Here is a 16,691-nt window from a genome sequence, read left to right on the forward strand (position 1 = left end):
CTGCTTAAATCGAATGTGAAATCAAATTCTTTACCATTATTATTATTATTATTATTATTATTATTATTTCTTTTTTATTGTATAATTTAATAGTTGTCGACTCTCCATAGCATCCGTAATGTTTCTCATATATTTGTAACGGTCAGATATGTCCATTATATACACCGTTATAATAGGCCGCGACGACACCGACCATCCGTTACCAAAGAGAAATCTCCAGAAGGTGCGCTCACTCCTAAAGAAAGCGCATGCTTAAAGACCCACATTTCCAGAACGTGCCCTAATTGCCCCTCTCACTTTAGCCTTCCTCCGCCGCCGGGAAAGCGCGCAGCGGTCGCTCCAAGTTCACCGGCACCTTCGTCCTTCTCTGAGCCCTTCACCTGATGGAGAAAACCTACAATTAGAGATCCTGAGGTTTAGTTGGTTCTCCACGATGAGGCCTCACGCCGCTCGCCTCGCCTTCTGGTTCGCCCGCAGGTCTCTTCGATCGAAGCTCCTCGATGAATCTCCAATCATCGCTGTGCGTCTTTGCTGAATCTTCGTTCTTTTTTCTGTCTTCTACTTTCTTCTTTGATTTGCTTTCGGAACTTCGACGTGTTTTCTTATAGATTGAGGGCGCGTCTGGCCGGTTGGCTCCCGGGGTATGCAGCTCGTCTCGGGGATTTCGGAGTGGAATTTGTGATGAAGGTTCGGTGCGTTTGATTTTATCTTGTCTCTTCGGATATGGCGTGGTGGAAAAGTTAGGATCTTTTTCGGCTTTTATTATTATTATTATTTTCTGGGGGTAAATTGTGTATATCCTGCAAATTCTGCAGCTAAAGTTAGGCATGGCATTTTTGACGGAGCATTTCAGAGGCACTTTGTCTCGAGCAGGTCGTTTCATGGTACGTTATTGTATTTGCTTAACGCTTAGGATTCCCAAGTAATTAAAGACAATAACATTTTAAAGTGGGATGGGCAGAGGCTTGTTACCTTGAACTCTACATTTGCGTTGTTCCTGTTTAGGTACACGATCGGTATCTGCAAGGGATTATTATGATGTACTTGGTGTGAGCAAGAATGCAAGTGCCTCGGATATCAAGAAAGCTTACTATGCAGTTAAGTTTTCAAGCAATAGATTGTTGAAGTTATATCTAAGCATTATCCTTTCTGCAGATGTCTCATGTTATTCATTTTGTCATTTATCTTTTCAGTTTGCAACATGAACATGCCATATTCTATGACATCCTTAGCTAGTTTAGTTCGATTAGGTGCCTGGTAATTCACACATCAAGTGAACTCAGAATTTCTAATGACATACATGTCATGCATCAAGATATTTAGGTAGCTCGGTAAGACAGTAAATATCTTATGTGTTCAGTTTGAATACATAACCCGCAAAAAAGAATGTATATTGAACTCTCTCACTTATACAAAATCTGTGATATCACTCCTATTGAACTTAACATCAAGAAGGAAATAATTAGTGTAGGTCTGATAATTAACTTTAATGTATGCTAAATCTTGGAATATAATTTGTGAAATTAACAATAGGCTCAGACTTTGTCCCTGGGCTCATGCGACAAGTTGCAAGGGTCAGTGGAGCCTTATATGAATCATCTTATGAACCAACACATGACAGGATGTATGAGAACATCTTCATCAGAATCATGCATGTCTTTGACATCTTAGGTCTCCTCTTGAAATTGAAGGTGATATCATTCAAATTGAATTTACTAATTAGCAGGACATAATAGTAATGAAAATTAGCTTTTGTTGTATCTTGGAATCCAATTTGGGTATTAACAACAAAGACCAAGGGATCATATTGATGTTATGTGAATATGATGAATCAACATGAGTGCGTGCAGGAGAGAACATTTTTATCATGTAGAACATATCTTCTACACCCTAGGTCTCCTGTTTTGTTACTAATGGTGTGTTTGGACTAATCACATGTGAACTGTGTTGACAATTTTAACTAAATATGGATGATAAAAAGGTATTAGTTACCATCACAAAGCTTTGAATTCATGTTGACTATTATTGTAACTTCCCCACTTTGTTCTTTCGTCATCGCTAACCATTCATTTTACTTGATTAGATAGTTCAAGTCAGCTATATTTTTTTAAGAAGATTTCTCTGCAATGATAATACATCTCACCCGTTCTTTATTCTATATTTTCTTCTTTTCCACCCTTCCTCCTCCTCCTCCTCCTCTCTCTCTCTCTCTCTCTCTCTCTCTCTCTCTCTCTTCCTTTCACCTTATTGTTGTTCCTTTAACCAGAGACCACAATCTGTCCTAAGTCATAATATTTGTTCCAGAGTCATGGTGGTTATTATGAAAATGCATGGCCCAGATTGGACTCACCAAATCTGTTGACAGCTTTTGACCTATCACAATGAAGAATCTTAAAACATGTTTGATGATTTCATCATTCATGCTTTGTGGATCCACAAAAAATTGAACTTTTGATTGAATGATATCCTTTATAGTGATGTGAATTGTGAACAATTATTTAAGCCATTTTGGGAGTTTTTCAGTCACAAAAATTCTCTCTCTCTCTCTCTCTCTCTCTCTCTCTCTCTCTGTGCTGTGTGTAAATTGTTGTCAAGATTTTGTATGAGAATGATCCACTAGCTAGAGCACCATCATAAATGTATTTCATCTTTTTGTGTTCCATGAAATATATACTCTCTGAAATTTTCTGACTTTTTTTTGGGCATTTTGTAGCTTGCCAAGAAGCTGCATCCTGACACTAACAAAGATGCTGATGCAGAAAGAAAGTTCCAAGAAGTTCAACGTGCATATGAGGTAGTATACCGTGGAACTGTTCCATCATTTAATTCCAACTTTACCAACATAAAACATGAATTTTTTTTGCAGGTTTTGAAGGATGAGGATAAGCGAAGACTATATGACCAGGTTTTGTAATATGACCAGGATGACTATATATATGACTATAAGACTATATGACCAGGATGACTATATATATATGTGTGTGTGTGTGTGTATTTGCTTTTGTTTAGTTTTCCCTTATGATGTTAGCACATATGGAACATGGGATAGTAATTGCTCATAAGTCCCTCCATTTTGGATATGAGTGGTTCTAATGGAATTAGAACAGAGGGCAAGTAAGAAGAGAATGAAAGAGAGAAGAAAATCTACAGAAGAAGAACCAGCTTAACGAGATGTACTCTAGGGAAAGAAAAGAGCACAGAACAAAAGATTGATGATGAAATTACCGGATATGTGAAATTCACGTCCAAAGAAGATATTTCATTCAAACTATCAATAATCTTTTCATCCTCAAGCTATATAATCTTGTGTTCTAGACTTTTAGAGACGGTCCTTGCACAATATGGACTTTAAGTGTGATGGATACTCTTCTAAGTTATGTTTGATGGAATGAAGCAAAAAAAGCAAGTGAACAAGGTGCACTTCAAAATCCCCCCGGTAAAGTAGAATGTAGCTGTTCCCTGAAAAAAAAGGAAAAATTCAATTATGATACATTTTCAATCCTAACGATTCTAAGAATTTGAACAATTTTCTGTACAACCATAAACGAGTAACATATTATTACCTGAATTTGAACTGCATCGATGTGGATGATCCATTGCATCAAAGAGTAGTGTTTGACTGAAGGTTTGTTTGAGTCGGATTTAGGTTTAGTCTGAGTCATATTAGATTTAAGTCTTTGTGTTTCAAGAAATTTCATATTTTTATTGTTATATTTATCTGCCATTGTGAGGGGTCATATATGATTTATGTTTGAGAGTTTTCTGAGTTGGAATTACACTAGTTGAAGAGGATTCAGTTTGTTTTTAACCTAGTTAAAGGGCCATGTCACAGATAGAAAAGGCTAGTTACAGTACTAATTCGATGTAAAAATCATGTTGGTTGGAAAACTTGTGGGAAAATGATCCATGAAACAAAGCAAAACTGATTGGAAGATTATGGGAATATGATCTGTGAAAGGACGTGAATCTGATGTTCAAGTTAAGGCGATGTCTGTTCAGTTGACGTGACATTTATGTCAATGAACACAGATGAAATTTCAGGGAGTCGAATCTTCCTATTTTTTTGTGTATGAAGATGAATTTGAAGAAGAATGCCTGTTGCTTCTATAAGTATTAAGCCTTAAAAGTAGATTTTGGTCCTGACATAAGTGTCCTAAGATGGTTCATTTAGGAACCAGGGTCCAAAAGAAAGAAGATATTCTACTCATCTGTGTGCAAATTAGGATAATTATTCTCACTAAGGTAGCTCCACTCAATTTGTATTGATCTTAGATCTTCACTTGATGATTTAGTAAAGAAAGAAGGTTTTTCTTTTTGGAATTGCCCATCTTCCCCACTTTTCTCCTTTCTATGACATGATCTGTGCCATGTTTGCATCATTAGCACCTTTTATCTTGAGCAAGCTCATATCTTTTGGACAAATAGTATGCTCACGTGGAGTATTCATTGGGGTATGGGTTTATAAGTTCTATAGAACTCTACAAATTTGAGATCTGCTTAATTTGTTTTCTTGTGCTTGGTATTTAATTATGGAGAATTGGGAATGTAGTGATTGTTAGTGTTGATCAGTTGATGTATTTAAGATGTTTTCTAAGTGAATTGTAGACCTGTAAAAGTTAAATCCAATGAGGAGTTCATGCTCAAGCAGCCATTGCATTGTCTGATGATCATTTTACAGATTAGAATCAGCAGTTGGCTGTGTTAATGCATCTAGTTTATGTACGTTTGTGTTCTGCAGATTCACAAATGTATTTTCAGTTAAGTTTGTCACTGAGCAACTTGGATGTATGAATATTCGTAAACCTCGTTCTTTCTGAATATCTTCCATCTGATACCTGGCAGGTTGGCCCTGATGCATTTGAACAAGCTGCAGCAGGAGGTGGTGCAGGTCCTGGTGGACCATTTGGAGGTGCTGGATTTGGAAATCCATTTGAAGACGTATTTGGTGGTGGCAGTAGATTCAATGATGTATGTACACTTTTGCAAAGTGATCTTTCAGTTTGTTTGCTTAATGTAGAAAGATGACTTTTCTGGTTACATTTGCTTTTGTATGCTTGATAAATTTGAGAGACAATTAGCCATGACCTATGAAAAGAATATTTGGTCTTGTTTATTCTCTGACTGTTTATAATCTGACCTTGAGGATCTAGGTTATTCAAAATTTTAATTTCCACCTAAAGCATTTCTAACCCCACATCGTTGAGCCTAAACTTACCATAAAATTGTATTTAAAGTCAATCAATTATCTTTTTTTTAAAATTGTTTCTAACCTGATTTGTTAAGTGATATATAATGAAAGCATGACGTAAATTTGGACCATACAAAAAGGTTCCAGCATGTAGGACTTAAAATATTTCCTTGGCTTGGTGTTTAAGAAGTTTATTTTAAGAGTTTCTGGCATTGGTCATTTGTTTATGCTCATAGGATGATTAGAAAAAGTCATTATGGTGGAAACATTGTTTCTTAATTCATACTTGTTATATGCATCCGTTATATTTAGGTGATAATATACTTCCACTATTATCATCATTTACCAAACAAATGTTATTATCTGTTGTTACTTTGGTATCTGTGTCTCATCGATTCTCGTCTGTGATTTAAACATAAAGTTAATTTAATTTTAGGCTTTAGGTTACTGATTGCTTCATAGTGTATATCTTTTTTTACAACTATCCATTTTGAATATATTTGTCATGCATGACTCATGTGGCTTCTTGGCTTAATTTCTCAATTTATTATTTTTAGTTTAATGATATCATTTTGTCCCATTTGGGTTTTGTGTTGGTTGGACTCTATATTGCTTCAGTCATGTACTTCAGTGAAGTTACCGGCAACCTGGGCACTTGTCTAGGTGCCCAGGCGAGGCATGGCCTGAGCGCCCACCTTTTGGGCTGGGTGGTCTTCGCAGCCCGAGCACTGACCTGGGCCCAAGCACTAGGTGGGCTAGGCGCCTGCTTGGTTCAACTCATACTAGGTCGAGCCTGAGTTGAACCAAAATGTAGAACCAATCACTCTCTGGTTCGATTGAACCAGGTAATCTCATGCTCGAACACTTCGAATGCCCCTGCATGAGCTGTGCCCTAAATGCAGAATTGAGTCTTTCCCCAGCATTTTTTGCATGGTGGCAAACTTCCCCCCAATCAGCGAACGACGGCAACAGTGATAGCGACATCTTCCTCTAGCGGTAGCAGCAACGACGTCTTCCTACAGCAACAGTAGCAACCTCTTCCCCTAAGGCAGCGTCTTCCTTTGATGGTGTCTTCATCCAGCAATAGTGGCGACAACGGCTTCTTCCCTCACAGTATATCTCTCTCTTTCTCCTCCTCATTCCTCCCTCCTACCTCTTCCCCGTTAACTGTAGCCCCCTGTCCCCCCTGCCTTCTCATAGGCTCATAGCCCCTCTTCCCTTATTGCCGCACCTCTTCCCCTGTTGTTGCAGCTCGCCCCCCTCCCTGAACCAGAGCTTTCATCCCTCTTCCCGTCTCTCTTCCCTGAACTGCACCTCTTTCCTTGTTGCTGCAGCCCCACTCCCTGGACCACAGTCCTCTTCCCTCTTCCCCTATTGCCGCAGCTCCCCTCTTCCCCGGACCACAGCTCTCTTCCCTCTTCCTTTGTTGCGACAGCTCCCTTCTTCCCTCTTCCATCTTCCCTCTTCTCTTCACTCTTCCCCTGCTGTCATAGCTCCCCTATCCAACAGTCACCCCTGTCGTCGCAGCTCCCCGATTCAACTTTGATGTGTTATTTTAGTTTTAGTTTATTTTTTATTAATCATGATCTATAATTCTTAAATTATAATATTCGGGAGCAACTTGCTTTGCTCGGGCCAACGCCTTGGGCATTTTGGGACTATGGCACCTAGCGCTTTGGACAATATTGATGTACTTTGATATGATGACTCTATATTGCTTCATTCATTTCATGTGCTTTTATAGGATTTAGTGTCTCCTATTGGTTACCTTCTTTTGGAGGGAAGGACATCTCCTAGAGAGAATTGAGGAGAAAGAGAAAACAAGAGGAACAACAAAGGAAATTTGATAGCTTAACTTGTGTTGCCTCTGGGGCTTAGAAGATCTTTACTTATACTCTCTCTCTCTCTCTCTCTCTCTCTCTCTCTCTCTATCTATCTATCTATCTATCTAAAGCAACATGGGTTTGAACATGAGCTTAAATACTCATAAGAAAAGTTTATTAAGCATTCCTCAATATTCCTCTTAAGCAACACTCTAGAACTCTTAAATTTGTGGATTAGACCCTGAAATTTGTTTTTCTTTATTGTCAAGATCTAAAAGGGAGTAATAAATTGTTTTTCTTTATTGATTATGGCTTCTAGGGAAAAAAAGATGTAAATTCAGAAAACATATCGTTTATGTCTTAGCTTTATCAGAGGTATATCTTCATAATATTTCTTATTGTTGCAAGAACCATATGCGCTATGCTTTGGGCTTTCAGGAACTAATGTACAAATACAAGAACTAAGAAATTCACATTTGTTGGCATGATAGCAGAAAACCAATGTGTGAAGTAGGATTATAGAGCAATCAGCTTTTGCCTTGTGTTGACAAATATGTCATCAATGAAAACCCTGTTGTTGCTTTTAGTCATAGATGACCTGTAGTTGTTTAAATTATTCTGACCAACAGTTCAAATTAGCCAAGTTGAATTATTTATCCTTATGTTTCAATTGTTACTAGTAATTGACTTTGACAGTTCTTTTTTTATCTCATGCCCTAGTTTTTCAAAAGCATGTTCGGAGATAGAGATTTTGGAGGACAAGATGTTAAGGTTCTACTTTCTCCTTTCCTGTTATGCTTTCATATCTGAAGCTGTTATTCTTTCCTGGTTGCTAAATATTGCACTATCATTTTGCTATTACAGGTTCCTCTTGAAATTTCATTCATGGAAGCTGTCCAAGGGTGCACCAAGACAGTGACGTTTCAAACTGCTGTAACTTGTGAAGAATGTGGTATGATTTATGTTCTGCTGAGGAAAGCCAGCGATATCTAACTGTTTTTTTACATAGTTCTACCAAGTCCTTTAACATTATAGATTTGTTGCTTTCCAGATGGTGCTGGTTTCCCTCCTGGAACTAAGCCTGAAACCTGTAGGGCCTGCAGAGGTTCTGGAATGGTTAGATCATGAATACTTTGGTTTTATACTATAGTCCTTGTTACTTGACTGATGTTGTTACTTAGTTAAATTATCAATTTTTTACGTGGCAGATTTTCATGCAAAATGGCCCCTTCAGGCTGCAGACAACATGTTCACAGTGTGGAGGATCAGGAATTACCGTTAAGGTGAAATTTATTTGATGCATGGTTATTGAATTCTTTGGTAGTTACTTACCGTGATTCTAGATATTCTTGGAGTATGGTGTGGTTTCTTTTTTACTTAAAAACCATGAACAATCTACACATTTAGGTTACAAATAAGAAATCTGATTTCTACAGAAGCTTAATGAACTACATAGAATTTCAATATATGATTGTTCTTCAAATCAGAAAATTTGAATGGCAAAAAGTGAGATAAAAGTCTAGCACTAGAGGAAGAATATAGAGTAGTATAAGTATATACTTTTCCAGCTGTTTCTGAGTAATGGCAGTTTTCTTAAACCATTGTGTATATGTTGGATATGTCATGATAATTTCAGACAAGAAACCATGAGAATTTCTTCTGCCAGGTTTTGTTTCTATTTGTGATTCCTAGCCGATTGAGGTTTTCCTTCAAGACTGTGCACTGACTGGTAGTAAGTAACCAAGCATTGGATGCTTTGCCATGCCTGAAACCTAAAAGGAAGATGGTTTCAGCATGAGACCTGAAAATTCTTGCGGGAAATCTGCATTGCTTATGACATCATCATCTTATGCAGTCGTAAGAAATTTTTGTCTACACTCCTTTTTGAAAACTCGTACCTCACAAGTTCCATAAAAAGCAGTGTTTAGTCCTTGGTAGGATTTAGACAGCTTGGCATTTATATTAGCTGCAAAGCATTCTTAAATTAGATTCATATGATAGGTGGTCATTCTCATCAAGTTTTAGTTCTATTGCCTGTTCTGAGCCATCCTTGTTAATATGCCTGCTGATGAGGGCCAAACAAAATATTTTCCTTCTTGTAGAACCTATGCAAATCATGCAAAGGACAAAGAGTTGTGAGCGGTGTAAAGTCGGTCAAGCTGGATGTGATGCCTGGTACGTTTGAAAGATGAAAGCTAGTTGACACGTAACTTATTGATTTTGATGCTATATTCTTAAGATACAGTTTGTTTGCTATATGATTAATAAACTTGTCAATCTCCTCTACTTCTGGAATTTGCACATCCACCCAGGTTTCTCCCTTGTTCTTTGTTCTATTTCTTCTTGGTTGACTAATGTAGCAAGAGAGTAGCGAAGGCCAATTTTGTGTCTGCTTGTCTGCTATAACATGTAGTATTAAGGTTTTTTACATTTATAAATAGTTCTGTAACTCTTGCCCATGTGTGACTTTAACTCCATCGAAAATTTTGAATATCATATTAAAATTGAAAAACATATTTCTGTAACTAACTGATTGATTAGATGTCTATGAATCTTAACCACTTAGCAATTTTACAAAGAATCTGTAGTGAAAAAAGAGGACGTTTGATATACCTTTTAAATGGTCCACCATTTGTAAACTTTATTTCTCTTGCTACATTTATATGCAGGAGTGGATGACGATGAGACTATAAAAGTTTATAGAAGTGGGGGAGCAGATCCTGATGGCAATCAACCTGGTGATCTTTATGTTACTATAAAGGTGAGCAATTTTTCTCCCTATCAAAAGATGAGCTGAAGTTAATTTACTGAAACGTGGAAATTTTATTGCAGGTCAGGGAGGACCCTGTTTTTAGGAGGGAGAAGGCAGACATTCATGTTGATGCTGTCTTAAGTATCACCCAGGTATTTACTACTATGTTCATATGTACCTTGTAGCACACTTGGATTTTTAGTTACATAATAATTGTTTTCCGAGAACCATACTGGTGGACTGGTATGGTCTTGGTACGCTGGGGCATACCATGTGTTGGTTCATACTCGTATGTTTTGACACTTAGATTGTCAAGAAAAAAAGGGGGTTTAGGGTGTGAGTAAATTTGTCCTAATAAGTTGATAAACAATAAATAGAAGTTTTGACTAAATAATGAGTGAATATTGGGGATTGAAATATGCTTTAAAAGTGGATTACAATTGTACATTAAGAAAACATGTCTAAATTTAAAGTCCTAAACATGAAATATTAAATAAGAAACTAATCTCATACCATAAATTATGCCTTCAATGGGAGGTGATTCAAGATCCTTGATGTCAAGGTTTTAAATCTCAGCCTGGTGGTAGTTTCGATTGGCAGTGGAAATGGAATTGCATTGGACACCTCGGTACTAGTTGGTGCCACTTGGACCACAAAGAGATGGAGTGAAGAGGGGAGGAGAAGGAGAAGAGGAGGATTGGCAAAAGGGAGAGGAAAAGGTAGAAGAGGTGCAGATGAGATGGAGGTGGCAATAAAGGGGAAGGAGGATGAGATGACACAATGACAATATAGGAGGCAACTACATTGGAGGCGGATAAGGCATACTGGAGATGAAGCGGCGATCCTTGTGGGAGGCAGTGGCTATGAGATGAAGTCGAGTGGAGGTGGTAACACCTCAGTTCAACGGAGAGGAGGATGAGGTGGAGGGGTGAGAGAGATACATGAAAGAGAGAGGAAAGAGAGCATAAGAGGTCTATACAAAGAAAATTAGAGAAAAAACTAACAACTGCTAAAAGATTAAAAATAATGGGCATACTGAGCGGTAGGCTTGTTGTCATGTACATCTGGTTTTAACTATTAAGGCTTTGACTGTATTAAACGGTAAGCCAGTATGAACTAAAATTGAGCGAAAACCAGTGGTTTGCATACTATTATACTATTGGACTGGTAATTATGGGCCTGTACCGATCAAGTTTGATTGGTTTTTAAATTGTGTTCAATATGACTTGGTTGTAGATCAAGATTGTAAAATTGAAAAACCCTGTGTGTGAAACCAATCCTACGATATCTGATAATAGTAAACAATCTGATTGAATGTGGTAGCAGTCGTGGTCTCATTATCATTTATTAACTGTGTTTTTTATTTACATTGTATTTGCCAGACTTTAGAAATAGTTTTCTGAAGAAAAAAGTTATATTCAATGCTTAGTCTGTCTTTGAAGGAGAGAAAGGAACAATTGCAACAGATCAAATTTCGGTTCCCAGAGTGAATGAATAATTGCAACAATGGGGCATTTGGTCATGTGCATATGAATATGGCAGATGTTATTAAGGAACTATATATAGTTCCTGTATCATTAGTATATGAACTCTGACAACGTGGTCTTGGACTACAGTGTCTAAGCAGTTGTAACAACTAGCTTTTTACTGATTATATGTGTTATTCGTCTAAACTGCTGTTGATTGAATGTCATATCTTCAGGCAATTTTAGGAGGAACAATTCAAGTGCCAACTCTCACAGGAGATGTAGTTCTTAAGGTTGGTCAGATTGTATTTGTTGCCATTTCTGAAATATTATCAATTAGAACTTCCTCTAACCATTCAACGAATATCACACAACCGGTGCCATTTCTCTACTTTTCAGGTTAGGCCTGGTACTCAACCTGCTCAGAAGGTTGTCCTGAGGGGGAAAGGTAAGCATGGCTAAGATTAATTCAATCAATTTCCTCGTGGTCCTTTTCGTGGGAGGTTGTTGATTGTCATTGCTGATAAACACAAAAATGATGCTAATTTGTTTGACCATCCCTATTCGAGAGAAAGTAAAATGATGTAGGTTTAGTATCAAATCTTATTCTGAGCATTTTATTTGCAGGAATAAAGACGAGGAACAGTTCCTACGGGGACCAATATGTTCATTTTAACGTGAACATACCAGTGTAAGTTTCTTTTAACCTTCTTGTTAATATAATTTGAACCTTCATTTGGTGTACATCATGGAGAGATCTAGGATTTACTGGTAAAACTGTCTTTGCTTCGGCAGGAATTTGACGCAGAGGCAACGTATGTTGATCGAGGAGTTTGCAAAAGAGGAGCAACGAGAAGACGAAAAAGGAGCCACAGCTGCAGGCGCATCGGGATGAATTGCCCCCACAGCTTTCAAAACATGTCGAGGCTAAAATTACTTTATATCTCAAGCTTTAATATCATACGATACGTATTTCTATGGTCCTATTTAGTAAAACTCCATCATAGGATTTCGTAGTCGAGCTGATGATGTAATTAATCAGAGACAGCAATTCCCCGCAGGGCTGAGATTCTGTGCCTGATGAATGCATCATCGTGAATGAAATCGAAGCTCAAAGTTTTATTTGAGTGTTGATGTTCACATTTGAGGCTTTATGGGTTGATCCAATAGTTCGAGTATTATTGCAAATGGTATTGCCTCGGTACTAATAATAAAAAATAATTTAAAGCAACAAAACATTGATAATATTACTTGATCGAAATTCCACTTTGATGCATTTTCATACACGTAATAACATAAAAATTGAATCAAGTAAAATATTGATAAATTTATTTTTTTTTATTTTTTTTGAATTATGAAATAATCAAAGTACTCTTGAAAATAATCGTTTCCTTGATAGGGGTAAATTAGTCATCTACCACCTTGGGTCCACCGACCATGGACCCAAAGCATCGGGTCAATGGTCTGACCATTGGCTATTTAATAATAATAATAATTATTATTATTATTATTATTATTATTTTTAATTTGATCGATTCGAACCATAACCAAAACGTCCAAGCCTGATTCCAATTTTGTTCCAATCTAACGAACCACTCGATCGAATTCCGATGCTTTCATCTACTATGCAAGATGTAAGCATCCAGTTAAAGATTTTTAGTTCGATGCATTGAGCCTAAAGAGCACAGAGGCAAGGAAAGCAATATCCTACCCGACCATCGGATCAGTGACGGGCCGGTATTGTCGGTGCCAACAATCCTATTTATGTACTAATGTACTAACACTAGCAATGATTTAAAAAACGTTAGGCGTCAAGGTCCAAAAACGCCCGAGACCCTAGGCGCTCGCCCGAGCGAAGCGAGACGCTAAAATATAAAAATATATAATATAATTAATAAATATAATTATTTAAAATTTTAAATAAAAATATGCTATTAAATTAAGAAAAACTAAGATACAAAATCACAATGTCACATTAACAAAAGGTTTCAAAATTCAAAACAATAAAATTTTACATCAAAGTCATTCATCATAATCAATATTATCGTCATTTTCACCCAAATCATCTTCATTGAATTCGTCTTCTTCCTCTTGTCCTTCGATTCCTTCCTCTTCATCAAGATATGTTTCATTCTCTATGTCTTCAGCAATAGCAGGAGCCGAGCTTGATGCTTTTGCTCTCATTTTTCTCTTTGACATCTGTCTTGTATATGTTTATAGTTCTCCAATACCTGAAGCTCTTGCCACATCTCCCCATGTCAATCTATCATCTTCAAATACAAGCTCGTCTTCAGCATCTTGCAAGTTAGCACCCATTTCTCCTACTAACCACTCATTTGAATCATCAATATCTTGCAATGAGATTGAATCAAATCTATTTTTCAAATCATGATGAGTCTTCAAAGCTTGATTATACTTTATGTAAACAAGATCGTGCAATCGTTGATGTTCTAACCGATTTCTTCTCTTCGAATGAATCTGTCATGTCATATAATTTAAAAATATATTAATACATATATCTAAATAAATAAATAAATTAAAACAAAAATATTTAGTAATACTTACATGCTCAAAGACACTCTAGTTTCGCTCACAACCCGAAGCACTACATGTCAAACTAAGTACTTTGATAGCAAATTTCTGTAAGTTCGGGGTGGAATTTCCAAATAGACTCCACCATTCAACTACAAAATTTATGTTATTATTAGCAATAACATAGTAATATAATATATATAAAATTAATTATATCAAATTATTAATACCTGGAGAGGTAATTGTCTTGGATCGAACGGCAATTGGAATTCCAAAAAGACCTTCAGCATTTTTATATAAAGATAATTCATGAATAATCTTATCTTGAACCTCAAGGCTAGGAACTAATCTTGCAACGCACTGATATAACCCACCTAAAACTTCTGCATCAAATCCAACAGATTTAATCTTATAAAAGAATTCAGGGTTCAAATAATATCCTACTGCATGTAAGGGACGATGAAGTTGACAATTCCATCTTTCGTCAATGATTGTAAAAATTTTCTCATATTTTTCTTCATTTTCATTAAAAGATCTTTTAATCGTCTCATTTACTCTATCCATAGCCTCATAAATATATCCCATTGCAGGTTTATTTTCATTATCCACCAACCGAAGGACTCGAACAAGAGGGCTCATTACCTTTAATATATAAACTACATGATTCCAAAAGGATGACATTAAGATGATATCAACAGCCCTCTTGCCTTTTGTTTTTTTTGCCCATTTGCTTGTCACCCATTTCTCAGAGGTAAACATATTTCTCAGATTATGTTTTTGACGATGCATGCTCTGTAATGTCAAGAATGAAGTAGCAAATCGGGTAACACCATGTCTCACTAATTATTTATTCCCTATAAATTCTCTCATCATATTCAAAGCTCCAATGTGATTATAAAGAAATCCAACAACAAAAATTGCCCTTTCTAAGGTTTTCTTGATTTCTAAGATCTTTCCAATATCCTCCAACATTAAATCAATACAATGTGCTGCACATGGAGTCCAATACAAGTGTTGTCTTTTTTATTCAAGCAATTTACCTGAGACAAAGGATAACAAAAATGATAAGACTTAAGAGTTTAACACACTTAATTAAAGATAAAATAATTAACAAAATCAAAAGATGAATATTACCAGCTAAAACATAGTTGCTTCCATTGTCGGTTATGATTTGAACGATATTTTGTTCTCCAATTTCTTCCACGAAGTTGTTAAGTAAATCATATATCTTGTCTCCAGATTTTACAAAAGATGAAGCATCTATTGACTTCACAAACATAGTCCCTAAAAAATAATTAATCATAAAATTAATTATATTCCTACGCCTCCTGTCAGTCCAAACATCTGACATAATAGAGCAACCATATGTTGCCCATGATTCTTTATGACCATTTAGTAAGTCATTTGTATAATTCAACTCTTTTTGCAGCAATGGAACTCGCATCTCATAATAACTTGGAGGTTTCAATCCTGTACCATATCTTCCAATAGCTTCAATCATATCCTTAAAATTGTCTAAACGAGTTATACTAAGGGGAAGACCAGCCTGATAGAAGAAGCAAGCAATGTGCTGAATTGTTCTTCCTCTTATTTCTTTATCACAAGCATCACTTATATTTGTTTGTCTAAATTTTGAGCCTCTTGCTTGCCCTTGTTGTTTCTGGAGTCCTTAAAGCATATATAGATCCATCGGTCCTTTTTTACCTTTCTTAGTACTCATAACTTCTTTTCGCTTTTTTTCGTATACTCTTTTTTCACTTGGGTTAATACTCATAGAATAATCTTCTTCTTCATCCCTGAGATGTTCAACATTGTCTTCTGGTAAATTCCCGTAAGATTCATTCTTTTGTGTCTTCTTTTCATTCATATAACTCAACAACTCTTCTTTTACCTCAGGTGGACATTTTTTGCAAGCTGCTGCATTCTTGAAATTTCCTACTAGATGTTGTTTTGCACGAAAAATATCACCTTTGGTAGTCTTATCGCAGAATATGCAAGTCACTGCATTATGATCTTTCGGATCCTTCAAATAATTATACTTCAATGCAGAATCTTTTTTTGATACCATTGGAGACTCTATTGAGTTGCTCTCTACACTTGTCATTTATGTTGAAACCTAGCAATAATTTCAAATAAATAAAAATTAATAACATTAAAATTAAAATAATATATTATTAATCTACTAATGAAAATTTATCATTTCAAAATTTAAATAAACTTAATATTAAGAGTATACTGAGCCTGACGGAGAAAGGAAGCAACGGCGAGCGGCGGTGGGAAAGGGAAAGGGAGCGGGAGGCGCGAGTAGCGGGAGGGCTCGCGGGAGGTGCGAGTAGCGGCAGGGCTCGCGGGAGTAGCGAGCAGAGGGAAGGCTCGCGGGAGGCGCGAGCAGAGGGAAGGCTCGTGAGAGTCACGAGCAGAGGGAAGGTTCGCGGGAGGCGCGAGCAGCGGCAGGGCTCGTGGGAGTCGTGAGCAGAGGCAGGGCTCGCGGGAAGCGCGAGCAGAGGGAAGGCTCGCGGGAGGCGCAAGCAACGGGAGGGCTCGCGGGAGTCACGAGCATGAGTCGCGAGCAGAGGGAAGGCTCGCGGGAGGCGCGAGCAGAGGGAAGGCTCATGGGAGGCGCGAGCAGCGGGAGGGCTCGCGGGAGGCGCGGGCAGCTGGAGGGCTCGCGGGAGGCGCGAGCAGTAGGAGGCGCGAGCAGTGGGAAGCGCGAGCAGCGACAGCGATGAGCAGCGGCAGCGGGAGCAGGAGCGACGAGCAGCAAGATCGGGAGCGACAGCGGCGGCGGGTTAGGGTTGGGTAAGGGTTATATCGGTTTAGTTGGTTCGATTGAACTAACTAATAACCAAACCAGGACCGAACCAGACCTAAAATCCTAGTTCGGTCACTTGGTTTACCCAGGCGCTCGCCAGAAGCACCCAGCGCCTGGG

At 37.6% G+C, this 16,691-nt stretch overlaps 1 protein-coding gene across 1 annotated transcript; it reads left to right on the forward strand.

The window, feature by feature from the left end:
* The first annotated feature begins 212 nt into the window (after positions 1–212).
* Positions 213–12,356, forward strand: LOC103981200 (chaperone protein dnaJ GFA2, mitochondrial). Its single transcript, XM_009397835.3, has 18 exons — positions 213–520; positions 609–687; positions 816–884; positions 1,006–1,097; positions 2,714–2,794; positions 2,867–2,905; positions 4,843–4,968; positions 7,732–7,782; positions 7,876–7,963; positions 8,063–8,127; positions 8,220–8,294; positions 9,114–9,186; positions 9,681–9,772; positions 9,844–9,915; positions 11,466–11,522; positions 11,629–11,677; positions 11,857–11,920; positions 12,025–12,356. Exons 1-18 carry the CDS (start codon positions 434–436, stop codon positions 12,122–12,124), a joined length of 1,359 nt encoding a protein of 452 aa, XP_009396110.2. The 5' UTR covers positions 213–433; the 3' UTR covers positions 12,125–12,356.
* The last annotated feature ends 4,335 nt before the right edge of the window (positions 12,357–16,691 follow it).

The sequence above is a fragment of the Musa acuminata genome, chromosome BXJ3-4 (genome assembly GCF_036884655.1).
Source record: "Musa acuminata AAA Group cultivar baxijiao chromosome BXJ3-4, Cavendish_Baxijiao_AAA, whole genome shotgun sequence".
In the NCBI taxonomy this organism is placed as follows: domain Eukaryota; kingdom Viridiplantae; phylum Streptophyta; class Magnoliopsida; order Zingiberales; family Musaceae; genus Musa; species Musa acuminata.